The 21,849-nt window shown below is 29.5% G+C and overlaps 3 protein-coding genes across 11 annotated transcripts in view; 2 read left to right on the top strand and 1 right to left on the bottom strand.

Moving 5' to 3' along the window:
• Positions 1 to 21,849, top strand: part of LOC109601646 (liprin-alpha-1) — a 168,263-nt gene that overhangs the window by 128,068 nt on the left and 18,346 nt on the right. For all 9 annotated transcript variants that reach the window (XM_049964328.1, XM_049964322.1, XM_049964324.1 and 6 more), the window contains exon 2: positions 17,733 to 17,834. Coding sequence is in view for 8 of the 9 variants with exons in the window: in XM_049964322.1 (XP_049820279.1) it covers positions 17,733 to 17,834 (102 nt within the window). In the remaining variant the exon portion in view is untranslated. The remainder of the gene's footprint in view (positions 1 to 17,732; positions 17,835 to 21,849) is intronic.
• LOC109600372 (RNA polymerase-associated protein CTR9 homolog) overlaps positions 4,395 to 21,849 on the top strand; it is a 357,258-nt gene continuing 339,803 nt past the window's right edge. The window contains exon 1 of the mRNA XM_049964330.1: positions 4,395 to 4,399. The gene's annotated coding sequence lies outside the window, so the exon portion shown is untranslated. The remainder of the gene's footprint in view (positions 4,400 to 21,849) is intronic.
• LOC109601648 (hapless 2) lies at positions 5,584 to 8,214 on the bottom strand. The gene is made up of 4 exons (XM_020017908.2): positions 8,028 to 8,214; positions 7,707 to 7,971; positions 7,344 to 7,656; positions 5,584 to 7,293 (listed from the first exon to the last, which is right to left on the bottom strand). Exons 1-4 carry the CDS (start codon positions 8,099 to 8,101, stop codon positions 5,645 to 5,647), a joined length of 2,301 nt encoding a protein of 766 aa, XP_019873467.2. The 5' UTR covers positions 8,102 to 8,214; the 3' UTR covers positions 5,584 to 5,644.

Genomic DNA, 21,849 nt, shown 5'->3' with positions numbered 1-21,849 from the left:
AAATAATAAAATGTATGCAAATTTGACACATTATATTAACAAAGATGTGATAGATTCAAAATTAAAGATAAAACTCAACATTTAAACAAATAGTACAATACAAATACAGATATTCTTACAATGGGATTATTTTTATGCAAGAAACATAATAAATATAAATTTTTATATTCAGATTTTATCACTGTTCTCGACATCTTATCAGTTCAGTTGAAACCAAAGAGATCGAATCATACTGGTCAAGGGTCGTAGTACCTCTTCCTATTACCAACTTGAACAAAAGGGTGGAATAATAAAAATAAAGAAGTGTAATATTACATTAATTAACTCGAATCCATAAACAGTATACAGCAATCACATTTTAATATAATAATACATATGTAAATATTTATAAATAATAACAATATCTCTGGCGGAAATTTTAATGAACTTTAAACAAATAGTACAAATACAGATATTATTACAATTGGATAATTTTTAAGCAAGGAATAATAAATATAAATTTTTATACTCAGATTTTATCACTCCCCTCGACGTCTTATTAGTTCAACAGTGGTAACCAAAGAGATCGAATCATACTGGTCAAATATCGTACAACCCCTTCCTATTACCAACTTGAACAAAAGGGTGAAATAATGACAATAAAGAAGTGTAATATTAGATTAATTAACTCGAATCCCTAAACAGTATAAAACAATCACATTTTAATATAATAATATATATTTAAATATATATAAATAATAACAATATCACAGCTAGCGGAAATTTAAATCAAAATATTCCTCAGCATACAGTCCAAAGCTCAATCCAATTGAAAACCTTTGGGATGAAGTTGATCAGATAATCCATGCAAAAACACAGTCAAATGTGAATGAACTCTACCAAGAAGTTCAAAATCAGTGGAAAGAAATATCGAACGATTATACTGAAAAGCTGCTCAAAATCAATAAAAAAGGAGTTTAGAAGTTATTAAATATAATGGACATGCTACTATATAGTAAAAAAGGTCTAAATGTAATGTAATGTATTTTATAGTTGCTCTCCTATTGTCCCTTGAATTTCTTCCAAATATTATGTATACCCGCTAATGAACAATTATATTGTCGTATTGTTATCAAATGTACTGCATAATTGACAATAATATGGATATTGAAACGTAGTTTTATCAATTCAAATAAAAATTTATAAAGTTGCCCTACATATCAGCTATAGTGTGTGAAAAGTAAAATAAATAAATAAAAAATATTTTTAAATCTATTTAATCTAAAAACTCGAAGTTACCAACTTCATAAGAAGTACTGTATCTTACTTTACTTTACCAATATATATAAGAACCCTGTTTTAAAAGTTTAAATTTTCAACGATTTTACTGAAAAGACAACGGCAAATTTGGTTTACTTCCACGTTTGACATTCCTGTTTTGCTCTGCCAACCCATCACTCTCAAAGCATTCAAAATATTTTATGCATCCGACGATATTCGATAAGACGAAAGTTTCTCAAAGTTGAATAAGCACACCAGCTGGAATAGATAATGCGTCATTAGTTTACATTAACGATTTATCACAGGAGAAACTTCTAATACATGCAACCTCAAAGCCCAACAGCGATAAACTTTAGCACATGATAATTTAAACAATTTATGCCTCGCAAACTTTAAAAAGCCCCACTTAATAACTTATTTAAAAACATACGCTCCCACGTACACGATTTCATACATGTTAATACATTTTTAGTGGCTGCAAAGTTTCCATCGACGTCTTAATTAAAAGTTCGGTACAACTTGAATGTGATATGAGAATTTGAGTGTCGACGTTTAAGTAATACGCCATCCAAATCTAATTAAACTTATTTCGTACACTCGATGAAACGTTAAAAATTGTTTTCAATTTGTGCTTTCCGAGCAATTTCGTGGTCACAATGAGCAACTTGGTTTTGGAATGAATTCAATAAAGAAAGGCATTAAAATTTAATCATTTTTAATAGCGAAGTTCGGAGAGCACTTGGAACGCCTGGAGCAAATCAATCCAATACAAAATACAGTTTGTGTGGGGGAAAGGGAATTAAATAAGCGTTTAAATTGCCCGTTCCTATGTATCCTAAATCAATATTAATGGAAATATTCTGTTCATTGATTGTATCGGTTTTTGTTCCCTGCGGGTTGATAATTGTTAATCACAACAGTAACATCCTTCGTAATAAGCTTTCGTCCACCCCCCAAATAAATTTTATTGCCGGGAATTGAATTCGGCCGCCGGCGTTTAACCAAGTTGGGAGCCAATCAGGAGTTAAAGTAATATTGCTAATACAATGAATGAATAATGCAGCAAAGTTGAATCTTCCTCCGAAGCGAAGTTATGTGCACGAACACATGTATGTTGTGTGCCGACGTGTTGCAATGAATTATAAATTCCTCCCCGGCATAATTAGCATTCAGGAATATCTGCCACGGGCACTAACCTACATAACTTATAATAGACGCACACTTAAAATAACGACGAGTTTCAGAATGGGTCTGGGTGGTTTGCCAATACCTGGTTTTAATAACTGAACGCTTCAAACTTTGTTTCACGTTTCGGTCCTGATCTCGCCGAATACGTGTAAGAACAAGGATAAAAGCTGAGAAACATTTTTTCTTTTATGGCCGCGTGTTATCAAGGTGTCAACCCGGAGACTAATTCTCGATCCTGTCGTTTGTGCAGGCACTCGTAAAGGGAGGAGACCGTGTTCGCCACTCTTCCTTTTTTTACTGACACTGACACTACGTTCCGGTTCGCTTCTTAAGCGAATTAGGGCATATTTTTGTTGAGGGTTTATTTATTAATCGAAAACGTGATCCGTATAAAATTGTTTCGTTTGGAACCACAATAAGTGTAAATTTACATGCAGACACATACACTTTTTTAACGTCATTAAAACAAACATTGGCTTTACATTTATGGTGGAAAATTTAATAACGCGGATATGACATGTTTCATGACGCAATAACCGTATTCAGAATTTAAACGTAGGACTTTTTGTTTGCTTTTTTACGACAAAATAAAGGAAAACTGCGGAGAATATCCTTTACGGCACAACAAATAAAATGTGTTCGGCAGCTTTTTCTTCTACTTGTATTGCTTTTATTGTGGAAGTCGCACTTGTATTGAACCCTTAAATTGGAGTATCGAAGAAAGTTTCTGGGGTGTGTGAGTTATAAGTAAATGGTGGTTGGTCAAATTAATTTTCAGTGTGTATTTATTTTGTCCAGAGATAATTAAAAAAAAATGGAAATATTTATTTTATTTTATCAAAGTTATGTCTTAGAGAGCTTTACAAAAACTCAAATAAAAGTGGGAACACTAACTTAATCTTATTCACGAAATATTTAAAACATTGTAAACTATCGCCACCAATGTAAAGAAGATCATGGATAATTAAAATAGTATCTGTTTGCTGCCAATGATATGTTTCAAAATCTTTTGTTTCACTTTATTCTTATCCATTATTTCTAAAGTTCTAAGCACCTTTTTTTCAGTAGTTTTCAATAAAATCGTTCAATATTTCTTTCCACTGATTTTGAACTTCTTCGTAGAGTTCATTCAAATTTGATTTTTTGCCTTTTTAAACTCATGCTATCTACAACAAATGGAAGCACATGATTCTCCTGAATGTCACGATAAACGAAACGAACCATGTCAAACCCAGAAAAACATCCCTAAAAACCATAACGGCTCCTCCACCATTTTTCACAGTGGGTCTAGTGTACATGAGATTATACATTTTATTAATTGGTCTTCTCATCCATGAAATGCCATCAGTTTTGAATAATAGAAATAAATATTATATATAAACTCAGCAACCTTAAGGGAATAATGTGTAGGGAAAGGATGTGAAGGCAAAAATAAGAAAAATATATGACAGAAATCCTAGAATTGGTTTTGTCTTCATCTTTATAAGAATTCTGTACATAAGCAAGTAGTTTGATAAAGGAATTAAGGGTAAATAGAGTGTTTTGATAATACAATAATAAATGGAAGAAAGAGCATATAAATAAAATGGGTCACATGAAGGGAATGATGTCTAGCAAAAGAATATGAAAGCAAGAAGAGTTAAAAGCCAAAATCATAAAGATTGGTTTTGTCTTTGTTTTTATAAGGATTGAAACAGGTACCTAGGATAAAAAATTAATGAGAGATATGTGCTTTTTGAATACCCAACTACTCAAATCAATATTTGCCAGTTTTATAGTATAATAGCATAAACATTAGCTAAAGAAATTGTTTAAACCTCAATCGGACTTACAAAACTGTTCAGAATGCCCATTCTGGTTAAAATAACAAAAAATAAAACATTGACAATTAAAAGAACTCTAGTCATAATAAGCAAAAAAATAAATAATAGTGGTACTTCAAAAAACTGATTGAAATTTAACGTTCATTTTCAATAAAACGAGTGATTAAATAGGATATTTTTCATTTCTAGCTACTCCTCATTACCCACCGATACGTTATACTCTGCTATCCATCAAAGTTGATGAATATCAAATGTTATGTTCAGAAAGGTACAAAAAAGCACATTCTTATTCAAATATGTATATCCAATTTTCGAAGGGTTTCAGTTAACCATCTCACACGATTGTGGAGAAGAGGAGCAGCGTGAAACTCCTATCATTGGGCAAATATCAGTGCCGGAATGAAAAAAGCGGCCCTCGACTCTCGAGACAGGATTTGGGATTAACGGGTTGTTGATTAATGATCCACTTTGGACGTGTGCATACACGTAAGCCGTAATGAATAATGGGCTCACTTTAAACGTGGCCGTATTTAATGGAAGAATCCGTTATTGACTATTCACATTCCGGCTGAAAACCGACTTTCAGATGGAATTATATATTTTGCATTTTTCCCCATTTAGCTTCGCGTGTGCCTCGCAGTGATTCAGGCTTGGCCACGGACATATAAAACAGATCATATATTTCGAATGCTTAATTTAGTTTAAAACTTTTATGCTTCCAGTCGTAAACCTGTGACAATGGAACCGACACACATAGTCCGGTTTATCGTTTCAATGTTTGGCGGATTAGCTTCGATAATGAAATCAATTTTTAAGCGTTTTTCATGCATGATAATTTCCAATAGTCATCGAGCCTGAAAGAGCAGTGGATGCATGTTCGTTCCCACACTGTGGACGGCCGCGTAAAATTTCCTCTTGCCTTTCATAAAATTTTGGGCTGCACTCGAGCTTCCACTGTGAAAATTAATAATTAAATTACCATTAATAATAACTGATGAGGTTATAATTTTAATGAGTGTTTGCTCTTTGATTGTACGTCATTTACAGACTTCCTAACATTTTTATGTGTCTATTATTATAAAAATTGATTCCTTTTTTACATCACGGTAAACATACTGTCCTAATTTAAGTTGGATAGGCTCATTTTTTTATGAAAATCAATTTGTAACGTCGAAAGAAGACTAAAAGAGTAGATGAAGTTAAAATTGTCTTGACACTTTTTTGTCAGCAAAATTGATAAATTATCTCAGAAACTTTTTCACGTTCCAGCACTTTCATCCTTAATGCATTTTAAAATTAAAGTTAGTTATTTTATTATTAAACTTTGTTTTATATTTACAGAAAAATATATGTATAACATGCATATAATAAAGTCAGTTTTTTTTGTTGAAATCACCAGAATTAGTTTGCGTGACATAATCGTGTTTGGTACCGTATGGTGAAGAAAATATTTTCTTAATCACAATGCAACATACAGAAAACGGGAATATGATAAAAAACACCACGTTCAAGCAAAACTCCGTCGAAACAGAGGTGTTTCTGACCCTTTCTTTGGTGTCAGGATGAATTGGCCAGCCATAAATATTATAGACGACTTTTCTTTGGCGCAGACTACTTTCGTAATATCTTGAAATGGGTTTTGGCAAATCCAATATAATGTCCATCCCCCATAAGCCAATGTTTATGTTTACAAATATTCCTAAAAGCCCCTTCACCAGTCCCATGATCAGGAGCAGGAGGCAAAGAAATAGGATAATGTACAACATCGTTGATATCATGTCATCCAAGAATGTGTAGCGTACAACGTGCAGTGACGTGGGGAAGCCTCCTTGAAAACCTGCGGCTAAATACGCGTCTAATGATAGCAGGCTACACTTGAGTCCACCATCCGTTTTATAGCATGCACATTGGCAATACCACGTGCACAAACATCTATCACCAGTTTGTATTCGGATTCTGCGAATGGCCAATACTTCATCTTTGGCGTTGATTGCCTGCAAAGTACAGTGATAAACACTTCTCTTGGGAAAGTCGTAGCAAATATCCATATTGTAGATGTGCTGATGTTGTGGAGCTATCAGGGCTGGTTTGGTAACCAAGGTATTTATGTGAGCTGGAAGTTCTGAACTGCACTGAGTAAGACCAACATAGAAAATCCCCGATAGTAGTCCAGAGTTGGTTAATTTAGCCGTAACTACTGCTTTACTGGGACTGGTTGCTTCAACGTACACTTCAGTTATCATCACCAAAGCCTCAGGTTTAATCATCACGTTGTCGTCAGCCGTTAATTCAATATTTAGGACGCTCGTGTGCAAATCCAGGAAGTGCATGCTCAATGTTTTGTTGTTCGGGTTCTCGGGGTTTTCTTGAATGGGCTCAGCCGTGAGAACTCCGTAGTTCTTAAGAAAGTAGCACCCTTTTTTACCATTACCTTCAGCCACCAGATCATTTTCGAACAGCTCTTTCGGTTGATTACCTAAACACGTCCCCGGAGGCTTCTCACATCTGTTTGGCTGTTTGACGAAGGCTTCGTATCCTACACCGGACACGTCGCATGTTTTTCCACCCCTGGAAATCTTGTTTTTCTCGACCACCAAATAGAAATTCGGCCCGCCTTTGAGCTCTATTGATTCGGGGTCTGCGTTGGGGTCCGGTATTAGAAGTTTTTCTGTTTCTGGATTTAGGGAGAACATGAGGCTGTCGCACGAAATGGACTCATATGTGACTGAAAGTGTGGCGTCCATGTTTAGTTGTTTGTTCAAATTTTCACTGCCCACATTGATGGGTGTTGCTTGAGTTATGTCCTTCCAATGGGTGTTCCCGCACGCCTCCTCGTGTTTCTGGAAGACTTCTAGAGTTAACGAGTGGTCGATGCGAGGCTTCCCAATTCTGTACACGGAGTACCACAAGTCTGAAAATTCCAGACAGTGTGTGCTCTCGTGGTATGTTACTTTGTTGACATCTGGAGGGGTCGCCAAATCGTTGCAGTCTTGACCACCTCTAGTCTGATATACTGGACGCTCTATAAAAATATATAAGTAAATATATAAATATAAAGTTTAGATTTAATACCACAAGTTTTATTGCCCTCCAAGTCAGCATCATCTTCGTGATGATGCACGTGCACTTTGACGGATGTCTCCAATCCGCTCCTTCCCTTGTAGAAGGTGTCCAAATAATTTCTCTGTTGCAATCGTAGGGGCGACGGCTCATTGTTGGAGGAAGCATTGACTTCTTGGTTTGGTTTCCACATTCGATACTGGTTATTCAGGGGAATACTGCAGGAACCTGCCTTCAAGTCACTTCCTTGAGTGTCTGCATCCTCCATCATCTTGTTTTTCGCTTTGTCACAAGAACAGCAAAAACCTGTACTAAAGGGAATCACCTAAAATGTTAATATCTTTTTATGAACTCAAAGTGTAGTTGTTAGGTTACTTCGTCCTTGTACTTCATGACTTTGCAGGTTGGATGACCTTTGGGATTGGTGCAACAGCCTTTGTAATCGGGAGTTTCTTTATTGTAAATTTTTTCTTGAGCCTCAGAATTGACCAGGTGCTCGAAGTTGAGGTCGTATTTTTGCAGCACCATCTGCTGATTAATCCTCAATACGTACGGCCTAAGGAGACGCTGTTTTTGCTCCGTTTGTTCATCATAGACGTGGTCTATGATGATGTATTGATTTTTAGTGTTCGTCAAACCTCTGTTGTTGATTTTTACAGTCAAAACGATTTTCAAATTGCAATTTATCTGTGTAACCTGTGGAGTCCTGACTCTGCGATCACTTCTGTTGTGGTCCAGCGTGTTGATGTTCTTGGATTTGATGTGGGCATGTTTGTTTGACCTGACGGCTTGTTTCGAGCATTTCTCTATAACAGCTTTCACCTCAAACTTCGTCGGTTCCTGTTGTGGCGTGTTGCAGCATTTCTGCTTGGTTGCACAGCATCTCGTCTGTATGTCTTCCGGTGTGAAATTCTCCACCACGCATTTGGGACCAGCGTGTACGGCGACAAAAAATGTGCATATAATTAATGTATATTTCATCTGTCTAAGAATTGTGACAGGTGACTTAGTCTTTTTATGTTTAAAACAGTATAATTTTATCCAAATTGAATTCTGAAATTTATTTTGCTTATTTAAACTAGTGTTGAGGATTTATGATCCATGGAAATTGTTCTAGCAGACCTTTTTGTGCCAAAATATGAAAATTAGTTAATAAAAATTCAGTTTCACATCTCGAGATTAAATTTTTTGCAAATATAAAAAAAGGAATTAATTACGAAAACAATTTAAATTCTAACATTTTATTTATTTAAATAAAAATCTGTTGTAACTTTTTATTATGTAAATATTCCGTGCTGCACCGTGGCTAATACGTTTAATATTGTCCTGGAGAACGTTAGAACGAACCTCTTTTACTTTTTTCTTTTTTTTTTGAATTTATAATATATGAAGGCACGTATTTCAGTTTTTTAGTAGTTTGTATTTGAATATATTTCAGTCACTTCTTGGAGCGATGTTTCTTTGAGTGCTTGTTCTACAAAATTGCTGTGGGAATTCAGTTTTCTCTTCTTCGGACCCAACCCAGCTGAATTACAAATTATATATTTTGGTAAATAAGGTAATCAATATTTATCGAAGTCCTGTCTTTATTGAATAGTTTCCTGCCATTATTGAACAATTTTTCATTTGTTCAAAACATAATCATAAGTAAAATTATATATTAAATATATATATATATATATATATATATATATATATATATTATAGTTTAAATATACTAAATGGGAAGTATTTCCCTCTTCCTGAAGCCATTGAATACAATTGCAGGGAGCTCATTTGATTTAAAAATAAAAAAATTAACAAATTTTTATTGAAGTATTACCATTATTAAATGGTTTCATAATTGTTTTAAACGTTAATCATCTGTAAAATTAGATGTTAAATTTTAAATGTACTAAATGAGAAGTATTTCCTTCTTCCTAAAGACCCAGAATATAATTGCAGAGAGTCTATTTTATTTAAAAATAAAAATTTAACAAATATTTAGTGAAGTATTGCCATTATTGAATGGTTTCACAATTACATAAAACGTTAATCATCTGTAAAATTAGATGTTAAGTTTAAATGTACTAAATGAGAAGTATTTCCTTCTTCCTAAAGCCCCAGAATACAAATACAGGCAACCCTTTTGTTTTAAAAATAAAAATTTATTCTATTCAAATCCTGTCATAATTTAATGGTTTCTCATTTATTTAAAACATTAATCATATACAAAATTAAATGTTAAGTTTAAATGTACTAAATGGAAACTATTTCTCTCTTCCTGAAGCCCTGGAATACAATTACAGTCAGCCCTGGTTTTAAAAAATAAAAATTTAACAAATTTTTATTTAAGTCTTGCCATTATTGAGTGGTTTCTCAATTATTTAAAAAATTTATCATATACAAAATTAGATGTTAAATTTAAATATACTAAATGGGAAATATTTTCCTCTTCCTGAGGTTCCAAAATATAATTACAGGCAGTCGTTTTGTTTTAAAAATAAAAATTTAACAAATTTGTCAAAACATTGTTCATACGCAAAATTAGATGTTAAGTTTAAATATACTAAATAGAAAGTAGTTCCTTCTTCTTGAAGCCCCAGAATACAATTACAGGAAGCCCTTTTGTTTTAAAAATAAAAATTTAACTAAATTCTGCCATTATTGAGTGGTTTCTCAATTGTTTAAAAAATTAATCATATGTAAAATTAGATGTTAAGTTAAATGGGAAGTAATTCCCTCTTCCTGAAGCCCCGGAATACAATTAGAGGCAGCCCTTTTGTTTTAAAAATAAAAATTCATAATGGAAATCTGGTCGTCACAGGCAGACCTCCTGAGAGATATACTACAGGAGAACGCTAATTGGGAAAATGGCATTGACGTTAATTAGAATAGCCAGAGAGAGCTGCGAGGGCCTGCTATCGTTCGACAAAGTTATCTTCGGGTTCGAACGCTGCGAAATGAGCAACTGATGTCTGGAGAATTTGTCGGTCAGTCGGGAAAAGGCTCTTCATTGTTCCACCATCCATTCCTGAATAATATCATATATTAATGATGAATATTTATTTTCATGCTAGTTTGTAAAATAAAAAGTAGTAATTCTATATTTCCTCTTGTTTTCCAGTGTAAATAAATTTCTTTTGTGGAAAAAAAAGGTTATAAATTTCGAGCTTGATTATTTCAGATCCATTTTAACAGGCTTCTCCTTTCCGGCTAGACGTGCCAAATGAAATATTACTCGAACAACGTTATAAATTAAAATGGAAATGAAAGAAAAACAAGTAGCACCGCAAATACAAATAAATGTTAAGCTTGTTAAATGGATATTTATATTTGTTGCGAAATGTTACATCAATTTCCACGTTCATAAAACTGTAATGACGTGCCAGTGCTTTTATTTCCATCAAGTACCTCGTAAATTAATGCGTATCAACTTTAACGACCACGCTGGCTTTTTGACTGTACGTTTTGTTAATGCAATTTTTGTTGTTGCTGCTAATGTATACGTTCCTGTAGGATCTGCTTTTATGTTGTTTGTATACTTTTAATTCGAAACGTATACCTAGGTTTTTGATACACTTTCTGTGGCTTTGCACAAAAACTACGTTATAAATAAATAAAAACACGATCCCCACCGGCCCTCGTCAGTAAAAGAGTAGACGGCCGTTCATTGGCTTTTTATTCGGTAACTCTGTTACTGACTATTAAGGCACTCGTATATTTCGGGAGCTACTTGTTACTGGGGAGCAGTCGAGTGCACAATTGTTCTCGGGATAATGCTGAAAGGATTTTTTAAAAAGGGCCAACACATACAATAGGGGAAGAAAAAGTTAATGTAATGTAAGTGTTCTCGAGTTGGCAGGCCCAGGGAATTTATCACCGACTCGAATCACTGATCTAATTTTCATAATATGATAATATTTCATAATGATAATATTTCATAAAATGCATCTCCGTCCCAATGTGCGTTGGCTTTGAATTAAGCTAAAATGGAGGATTTATCTGAGTGCACCGAAATTGATATTTATTGCATCCTTTTGAAAATTCTCCTGAAAATTAACACAATTAATCGACGCATAAATCCTTCATATCTGACACGAGTAATTTTCTCGTGTACAATGCCGAATTAAAGGTATATTTTATGTTATTTTTGTAAGGCCAGACTGGTGTCCGCATCCCGGGGTATAATTAACATTAAACCGGAATGGATTAAACATAAAACACTTCCCTTTCTGTTTGTTCTTCCTAAGCCTTCCTTAGACCGTCTTTTGTCCCGGGTATTTCATAGCCAATTAGATTAATTTGCTGTCCGAAGTTTACCAAACAAAAACGACGGTACCGTACATTTTCAGGATCAGTCGGCCTTTCAAGTAAATTGCCGCATAATCATTCTAGATACATGTTTGATGGTTTTTATCTATTTTACATAAAAAAACACAAAAGTAAGTATAAAATCGAATAACTGATATGTTATTTTTTAAAATAATTAATTCACTGTTAGGTTTTATTGTTTTTTTTTTACTTTATTTAATTAATAAAACTTCTTTATTTGAGGAAGCAAATTAAAAGTGAAATTGGTGATCTTTTCATTCATAACTAATCGTAATTAAATGGTTTCAAAAGTTCCAAATTTTGTGCAAAAGTAGTTTTTATTTGGTTTAGTTTCAGTTATAACAAACTATAAAAATGTACGAAAAGCGGTATAAAACACAAATCAAATATTTATACTAATTAAAAAAATAACATGATAATCATTCGAGTAATGATCACAAATGAATTATTCAAACCAATTCGAAGGTATTATTTTATTTTATTATGATTTTTTTTTATTTTTTATATTTATATTGAATTAAAAAATATTATTATTGAACGAATTATCAAATTAAATTTTTATTTATTTTCTAATAGGATTACAAAAAATACGATATTTATGACAAATTTAAAAAAACGGGTAATCATCAAAAATTAATTTTTATAATCCCAAATAGTTTCTATTTATGTTGAATTAAAAGAAACTAAATAATTATCAAAAATTCGAAATTATTCTTTTATTTTTTACAAAGGTTTCAAAATCCTAATATTTATAGTATATTTAAATTGCTTATTAAAGTATTTTTCAAAAATTTAATATATTCTCAAGATTAATTAATTAAAAAAAAGATTAATGATTATTCGAATAATCATCAAAAATTAATTCTTATGATTCTTCCAAAGTTCCAAAAAGTTTTTACTTATATTGAATTAAAAAAAAAACTTGATAATTATTGAAATAATTTTCAAAAAATTGATAATTATAGTAAAAATATCATTTTTTTTGAAATATTTAATATTATTATTTTATTTTTTTGATAAAAACGTTTCAAAATTCTTATATTTATACTATATAAAAATAAATAATAATAATAATAATAAATAAAATGATAATTATTCGAGTATTTTACAAAAATTTAATATATTTAAAATTATTGTACATAATCATCAAAAATTAATTCTTATAATTAATTCTATTTCTAAGTTCCAAAAAGTTTTTATTTATGTTGGATTAAAAAAAAACTTGATAATTATTGAAGTAATTTTCAAAAAATTGATAATTATAATATCAATTTTTTTGAAGTATTCAATATTATTATTTTATTTTTTGATAAAAGCGTTTCAAAATTTTTATATTTATACTATATTTAAAAAACTTTTTTGTGGAATATTCAAAATTATTATTTTATTTTTTGATGAAAGCATTTCAAAATTCTTATATTCAATAAACTTGATTATTATTCAAGTATTTTTCAAAAATTTAATGTTAATTCGAGGAATTATCAAAAATCAATTCTTATATTAATAGGTGATATTTTTAAAATTATTTTTATTTTTTTTATATAATAAGGGTCCAAAAAGGCAGATATTTTGACTGCTGTAAAAAAATAATCAAAATAATCAAAGAAACTTTAATTATTCGGGTAATCATATGAAATTGATTATTTTAACATAACACATATTTCTACTAGTAATATTTGTTTATAATAAGATTTCAAAGAATACGTTATTCGAATAATTGATTATAATAACAAAAATATGAAATTTAGATATATTCAAAACAAAATTATTTATTATTTTTTATATATAATGGTGTTCCAAAAAATTCTATATTTATACCAAGTTAAAAAAAATGTTTTTAACAAAAGTATGAAATTTGAAGTGAATCTGATATTTATACTATATTAAAAAACTTTATAATTGTCCATGTAATCATTAGAAGTTGATTATTATAACAAAAAAATGGATGATGTACTTAAAATTATTTTTTTATGGTTATAGGGGACCAAAACATCTGATATTTGTACAAAAAAAAGTTTAAATTTATTGGGGTTATTATCATAAATCGAGTAACTTAATAACTATTTTTATTTATTTCTTAATATGGTACAAAAAATATTATATTAAAAAGAAATGGTAATTACCATAAATTTATTATTTAATTTTTTATATATATATATATATATATATATATATATATATATATATATATATATATATATAAAGTATTCCAAAAAATCAAATATTTATAGGTTGAATAGGATGGATTTATAATGAAAAACTATGGAAGTTTTGCATTCCCTTTAATCTAATAAAGTTAAACGATTACATTTTAATATTGTTATTTTACACATAATTTTTATGATTTTAAATAATAAATGGTTGATTGCAAATTTTATGTTCAATTATGAGTGACAGTAGCTACGTACATTAAACAATAAAACAGATTTACGTTAAACGTCGTAAATTAAATTTTTATAGTTTCGTGCAATCTTGTTTTACGACAGAACGTTGACATATCCAGTCTTATTAAAATGATGTCAGCTACCGGGAACCATAACTCACTTAATTTAATCAACATAAATTTTACACATAACCGTATTATTTTTCATAATAACAATAATTTTGTATGATGAAAATGCAGCGAACGTTTTTTATATTCCGTCGGCGTATTATAAGCAAAATCGAAATAAATTGAGTAACCCGATTAAGAGACAAGAACGCCAGATGAATAACTAATATTTCAAAGCCCACTAATGGACGACAATCAATCATTCAATCTCCGTCGTCGGATGTCGATTGTGTTTGCAGATCCGTTGATTCGGATATCAATCATTTCGAGCAAAAATCGCCTTAATTATTCCGGAAATCTAATTAGAAAAGTATCGTCGACTGCTCTCGCATTCGGAACAAGCTGGTCACAAAAAATATCCGGATTATCCTCGGTTTTTTCGTGTAATTCGTTTGTAACATTAACTCGGTGAGCCGTCTGCTGAAGAGGTAATTTAACCCTCGTAACAAAACTGTATGTACCATAATTCAGGGAATCCTTAATCAGATCGTCTGAAGGATGTTAACGCCGCCTTCGGAACTTATTAGGCACGCGTTAACTGACTGCTTGAAAGCTGCACATCGCCCGGAACGTTTTTAATATGAAATCGAGTGAATCGCAATCAATTCGATTGTGGAAAGGCCTGCGGGCCAGCGCGAACAAATTTATCGAACGTTCCTGGGGGAATTTGCCGGGGCGGAATTAAGCGCCCCAACCGCCCGGCCACGGAATGGGTGTTTCATAACGCGAATCGGAATTGGATACGTCTAGACGGTGCGATATTGTTCCAAAGAATAAGTTAATTTCTCAGCGAACGCGTTCTGCAGTTGACTGAGCCGCTCGGCAGATGTTTGTGAAGTTGTCGTCGCGTTTTATGCACATCCCCAAAATGGATAATTTGCTCCAACAAACCGTTATTCAACCGCCGGATGGATGTGTGCTTGTACAAGCTAAATTTCACGTGTGTTATGAATAGAAACACGGCTCTATCCAGACTGGTGTGCCTTGTCGGGTTTTACACTGGTATTTAGTCGGTCTTTGTGTTCTCTAACGAGGCGTATATAATTTAAATTTTACTCTATTGTTTACAACAAATTTTTCAAATATACGTCAGTAATTTCATAGGAAAAGTTATAATTGGATTTTAAACTATACGGCAATAACTAAACTTGATTATTATATTAATTTTTAATATATTCAAAACTCGTTTATAAAAGGGTCCAAAATTTACAGTAAATCTAAAGAAAAACTTGATAATTATTCGGGTAATTATCAATAAACTAATTAAATATAATTCATTTTCAGTGAATTCAAAATTACTATTTAATTTTTTTTTATATAATAGGGTTCTAAACATCCAAAAAAGCAATTGTTAATTTTATGGATAATTATCAATTTTTGATAATATATATTATTTTCTATATATTAGAAATTATTTTATTTTTTATAACAGGTTTCCATACAATACAATACAATATTTATACTAAATTTAAAAAAAACTATATTTTTAGGATAATTATCATAAATTCAAGATTATACTAAAATATCAATTTTTTTGCTATATTGAAAATCATTTTATTTTTTAATAGAATTCCAAAAAATCTATTATTTATATTAAATTAAAAAATCTTTGTAATTATTGGGGTAATTATCAAAAGTTGATGAAATAAAAATATTAGTTTTTTTATACATTCAAAATAATTATTTTAATTTTTTATAATATCGTTTCAAAAATATCTTATTTATAAAAAAAATTAAAAAATATTAATCCTATATTTACTACATTTAAAAAAGTTGATAATTATATGGCTAATATCAAAAATTGATAATAATAATAATAATAATAATATAATTTTTGGATAATATATTGGAATTATTTTATTTATACCAGGTTTCCAAACAATCCGTTATTTGATTAAATTTTTTTATAGGACTCCAAAAAATTTAATAATTAAAAAAAAATTATAATTATTATAGTAATTAACAAAAGTTGATATTATAATAAAAATATTGATTTTTTGATATATTTAAAGTAATTATTTTAATTTCTTATAATAGTGTTTCAAAAAGTTCTTTATTTATATTAAATTAAAAGAAAAATAATAAAAATCAATAATTGATAATAATATTAATAATAATATCATTTTTTTATATATAGGAAACTATTATTTTATTTTTTATGTCAGGTTTCGAAACAGCCCATTATTAATATTAAATTAACGAAAAACTGGTTGAAAATCATTATTTTATTTTATAATAGAATTCCACAAGATCCATTATTTATATTAAATAAAAAACTATTATATTAAAAAAAAACTATTATATTAAATTAAAAAAATAATATAAATCCTACAATTACTATATTTAAAAAAAAAACTTTATAATTATACGGAAAATTATTATTTTATTTTAGGTATCAAAACTTGATAATTGTAATTATCATAAATTCAAGATTCTACCAAAAATATCATTTTTTTCTTTTTTGATATGTTGATGTAATCATTATTATTATTATTTTACTAAGATTTCAAAAAATCCATTATTTATTAAATTTTAAAAAATATATATAATTATTACGGTAATTATCAAAAGTTGATGATTATAATAAAAATATTATTTTTTTTTTTTGATATATTCACAATAATTATTTTAATTTTTTATAGTTTCAAAATGTTATATTATTTATATTTATTAAATTAATAATAATTGTTATTATTAGGATAATTATCAAAAATTGGTAATTTAGTTTTTCAGAGTTCCAAAAATATTTAATTTATCAAAAATTGATGAGTATTAATATGATTATTATGATTTGATATGCTCTAAATTATTATTTTTTCTATTTATTTTATATTTTATTTAAAAAACTTGATAATTATAAAGGTCATTATAAAAAATATGATATTTATTCTCGGATGTTTGTCAAAATTTGATACATTCAAAAAGTTATTTAATTTATAAGAGGATTCCAAAAAATCCTACATTTATATTTACCTAAAAAAACCTAATTATTAAAATTTGATTATCATAATAAATTATTATTATATTTTTTATAACAGATTATACCAAAAATCATTTTTTTGATATATTGAAAATCATTTTATTGTTTTAATAGGATTCCAAAAAATCTATTATTTATTTTAAACTTGATCATTATTAAGACAATTATAGAAAATCTGATATTTATACTAAATTAAAAATATGTATATATAATTTTTCGGGTGTTTGTCAAAATTTGATACGTTCAAAAAATGATTTAATTTTTCATAATCCAAAAATCCGATATGTATACTTACCTAAAAAACCTAATTATCAAAATTTGATTATTTTGATAAAAAAATCAATTTATATTTAAACTCATTATTTTTTTATTTTAAAAAATTGTTTTGATTTGTTTGGATATTTCGAAATCTTTTCAACTACATTATACTGATATCAATACAATTAACCATCAGCACACCTTGATTTACGGTGAGATAAATTTACGGAATTAGTATGGAAATCGGCTAAAGTCTGACGCCACTCCTGTTTGTTAACCTCAGTCGTTTTGTTTGCAGGAATTCGCCGCCCTAACGAAAGAACTGAACGCCGCCCGGGACAAGCTCCTGGAACGGGAAGAGGAAATATCGGAACTGAAGGCGGAACGGAACAACACTAGGGTAAGTTCGTTTCCAGGTCGGATTTATTACGGCTAACGCTAGCCGTAAAGTCCGGCTATTTCAACGGTGCAATCATAGTTGTAACTCTTTATTGACTGAACGTAAAAAGGCTACCTCAGCGTTAAAAATATAGTACAATATAGTTTTTGCGAACACTATTTCAAATTAACTTTTATTGTCAGTTTAATGTTCGATAAAGCAACGTTGAGAACACTTAAATTTAACTGATAAATTCCAGTTGACTGTATTTTTATTGGAATTGATATATATTAAACTAAACTTGAACGAAATATAACTTACTAACTATAAATCATATTTTAAATAGTGCCTATACATCACAATATAGTTTCTACGAAACTATTTCAAATTAATTTTTATTCTCGATTTAATATTGGATAAAGGAACATTGAGTACAGTTGAATTTAAATGATAAATTCCAGAAAATTATTTATTTTTTAGAATTAATAGATTAAGCTTGAACGAAATATAACTTCCTAACTATAAAACATATTTTGAATATCCCATTTTTGCGAAACTATTTCAAACTAACTTTTATTATCAGTTTAATATTGGATAAAGGAACGTTGAGAACACTTAAATTAAACCGATAAATTCCAGTCGGCTGTATATTTATTAGAATTGATAGATTAAACTTGAGAGAAATATATCTTGTCTAACTATAAATCATATTTTAAATAGTACTTATGCACCACGTTTGGTGTGTATATCAGACGCAAACGAATGGATGAATTCGAAGTGTTCATTCGTCAATAAAATTCGATTGGAAAACCGCGAAATATTTTTCAATATCAACCATAATCGCATCATATAGACGTCTTTATTGCGCCTCCTCCAGATCGTTCATCAAATTTTTGTAACTCCCCTACTAAATAACTGCACGGCGAGGCCGTTATTCCTACTCACTGGCCCTTATTGTTTCTGCTGATGCTCGTTAATAAATTCATAGCGGAAGTTGATAACCAATTCATCAACATCAAAGTTTTGATATGAATCAAATGTGTGCATGCAAATAAATGGTACACTGTACGATTTAATCAAAACCAACAGGGATAGCGGTCTTAGATAAGAACGATTGATGTTCAGTCAGTCCTTCGATGTTTGATCCATGGAATTAGTGCGGCTCAATATGTGTATTGCGCATGGTGTACGTAATGAGAGATGTGCACGTCATGTGGAAGATGCATTTAGGTCGCCATAAATCCTTGGGATAATGTACTCCGCTATTAATACATTTAGCAATAATTACAGGTCAAATCACCGTCGGGGAATAAAATTTAATGGGCAACAGTGCACCTGGCCCGAAATAATTGTCGCGTCTGTGGCCCGGGGTCCGGTTAATTAGTTTGTATTTAAAATTATCGGATTGGTTATTTTCGGTGATTGAGCTAAATTGATTTGTGTTGTTTAAAATGGTTTCACTGTATTTAATGAAAAATATACAGATTTAGTGTATCTAGGGCCCAAACCTTTATTTGGAGGACGATAAACGATTTAATAACCATCTGATCCTATTCTATTGAACTTGGATTCATCATCGGTGAAATTCTGGAGGATAATTAATATATTTTTGTGCAAACTTTAATTCTATTCGAATATTCAATTCAATTTTTATTTGCCTAGAAAACGAGAAAAGATTTGGTTTACCGATTCTTCCAATTTGTCTGTCTATAAAAGGAGTTGTTTCTTGTTATGACGTTTTCTTACCATATTTTCAATTGGGTGTCCTGTTTCACATTTATTAATAACAATGTAAAGCACTTTCGGGAGCTTTTGAAGTTTTTTGCAATATTGAAAACTTGTTCCATATAAATTATTATTTTGCCCCTTGTCTGAAAAGCAATATTTCTTTCTTCTCACTGAGGGTGAGTTATTCAATAAAATAATGTAAATTCAGATAAATATAAGTTCTTACAATAAGATTGTTAAATTTTGTTCTATTTTTCTGGCCTTCACTGTACTTAATCTATCTTTATAATTTATGTGGCTTATTCTCTGTACTCTAAACTTTAATTTACGTAAAACCATAAATTATATCGTGGCCTTTTGATTTCTACACCCCCAAATTATAAAAAAAAATGTCAGAAAAAATGTCTACGTTTCTAAAAGTGAAATTTGTAACCCAGTGTTACAGAACAATACAAGAAAAACGAAAGTCAGACATTTGTATACATTAAAATCAGAGACAAAAACTAAGTAAATTAGATTTGGGTTTTAAATGTTTGAGGTGGTCTGAAATTAAAAGGTGTCACGTCTGGGCGCCAATTTAGATTTTTGTCAGATTAAAATCTCATTAAAATTTAGGACTTCAGAACAATCTTTTGGTTGGTTTTACTCTCGGAAAGTGAAATATTTAAGGTGAACATTTTTTCATTGTAAAATTTAATTTGGTTCGATTCTTGATCATAAATATAAGTATAAAATTAAAATTTTAAAATGACGTAATTGTTTTTTCAACGTATGACATTTTATTACCAGCAATTTTATTAATTTGATTGCTTCCCATGCATACTAAATTTAGAATTATACACATAAATAAATTTGTCCCGTTTTATTGTTATTATACACTGATTAATATTTCACGTCCTCATATATGAAATGAATGATAAAGTTATACATATTATAGTTTCCATCTCGTTTAGTAATTGATACGACGGGACACCTAAAATAACTGTTCGTATTGATAAATTTATTTCCAATAATCAGAAATGGGTCACTCAATTTTTATTGTTCCTATCAAATACGTTATTTTTAAATATTGTGACCTTCGTATTAAATGAATTTTTATTGTTTAAAAATATGATCATAGTTGAAATTAAATTAATTATTCGTCCACTTGACTTTATTTCATTTAAAATTTCAATATAAAATACCATCGAATTGAACTGAATTAAAAACTGTGGTTTTACTAAAAAAAGTCGTTAATCAGATTTTATATTTCTATTAAATTCATAGGGAACATATTTAAATAAAGTGTTTATTAAAAGAAATGTGTGGAATTGAACTGAAAGTTTTTTACATTTTTCCTTTATTCCATTTATTTTTATATATTTAGTTGGCAACTGGTTAAAATCTTACATTGTTGAAATTGAATAAAACGGTTGTACCACTTGACTTGACCATTTATCACTGAACGGTTTAAAATTTCAATATAAAATATCATCGAATTAAAATAAATCAAAAACTGCGGTTTTTTCAAATGTGAGAAATTGCAAACAACATGAATTTCATCAATTTGTGGATGTCGTTAATTAGATTTTATGTTTCTATAAAATTCATAGAGAATATATAGTAGTTAATGTAGTTTTATTTTTAAATATAGTGTTTAATTAAAAGATTGTGTGTAACTGAACTGAAAGTTTTTCAGTTTTTTTCCTTCTATTTATTTTTGTATATTTAGTTGTCAAATGGTTAAAATCACACATTGTTGAAATTGAATAAAACGGTTGGAACACTTTACTTGACAATTAATCAATGAATGGTTTAAAATTTCAATATAAAATGTCATCGAATTAAAATAAATTAAAAACTGCGCTTTTCTAAAATTTGAGAAATTGCAAAAAGCATGAAATTTCATCAATTTGTGGATGTCGTTAATTAGATTTTATATTTCTACAAATTCATAGAGAATATATAGTATTTAATGTAATTTTATTTTTAAATATAGTGAAGTGTTTAATTAAAAGATTGTATGGAATTGTACTGAAAGTTTTTCATATTTTTCGGTTGGATCACTTGATTTGACCATTAATCAATGAATTCCAATACAAAATGTCATCGAATTAAAATAAATTAAAAACTGCGGTTATTCCAAATTTGAGAAATTGCAAAAAGTATGAAATTTCATCAGTCGTTAATCAGATTTTATGTTACTATCAAATTCATAGAGAATATATAATAGTTAATGTAGTTTTATTTTTAAATATAGTGAAGTACTTATTAAGAGATTGTGTGGAATTGAACTGAAAGTTTTTCATAATTTTCTTTCCATTTATTT

The sequence above is a fragment of the Aethina tumida genome, chromosome 3 (genome assembly GCF_024364675.1).
Source record: "Aethina tumida isolate Nest 87 chromosome 3, icAetTumi1.1, whole genome shotgun sequence".
Taxonomy (NCBI): Eukaryota; Metazoa; Arthropoda; class Insecta; order Coleoptera; family Nitidulidae; genus Aethina; species Aethina tumida.
This window is presented reverse-complemented; position numbering and strand designations above follow the sequence as displayed.

Excerpts from the sequence above, each read along its gene's own strand:
- LOC109601648 (XM_020017908.2), bottom strand. The coding sequence starts at position 8,101 with ATGCCCACATCAAATCCAAGAACATCAACACGCTGGACCACAACAGAA. Across the intron at positions 7,972-8,027 it reads GCAGAGTCAGGACTCCACAG|AGGTTTGACGAACACTAAAA; the intron begins GTTACACAGATA and ends AATCAACAACAG. Across the intron at positions 7,294-7,343 it reads GGAGGGCAATAAAACTTGTG|AGCGTCCAGTATATCAGACT; the intron begins GTATTAAATCTA and ends ATATTTTTATAG.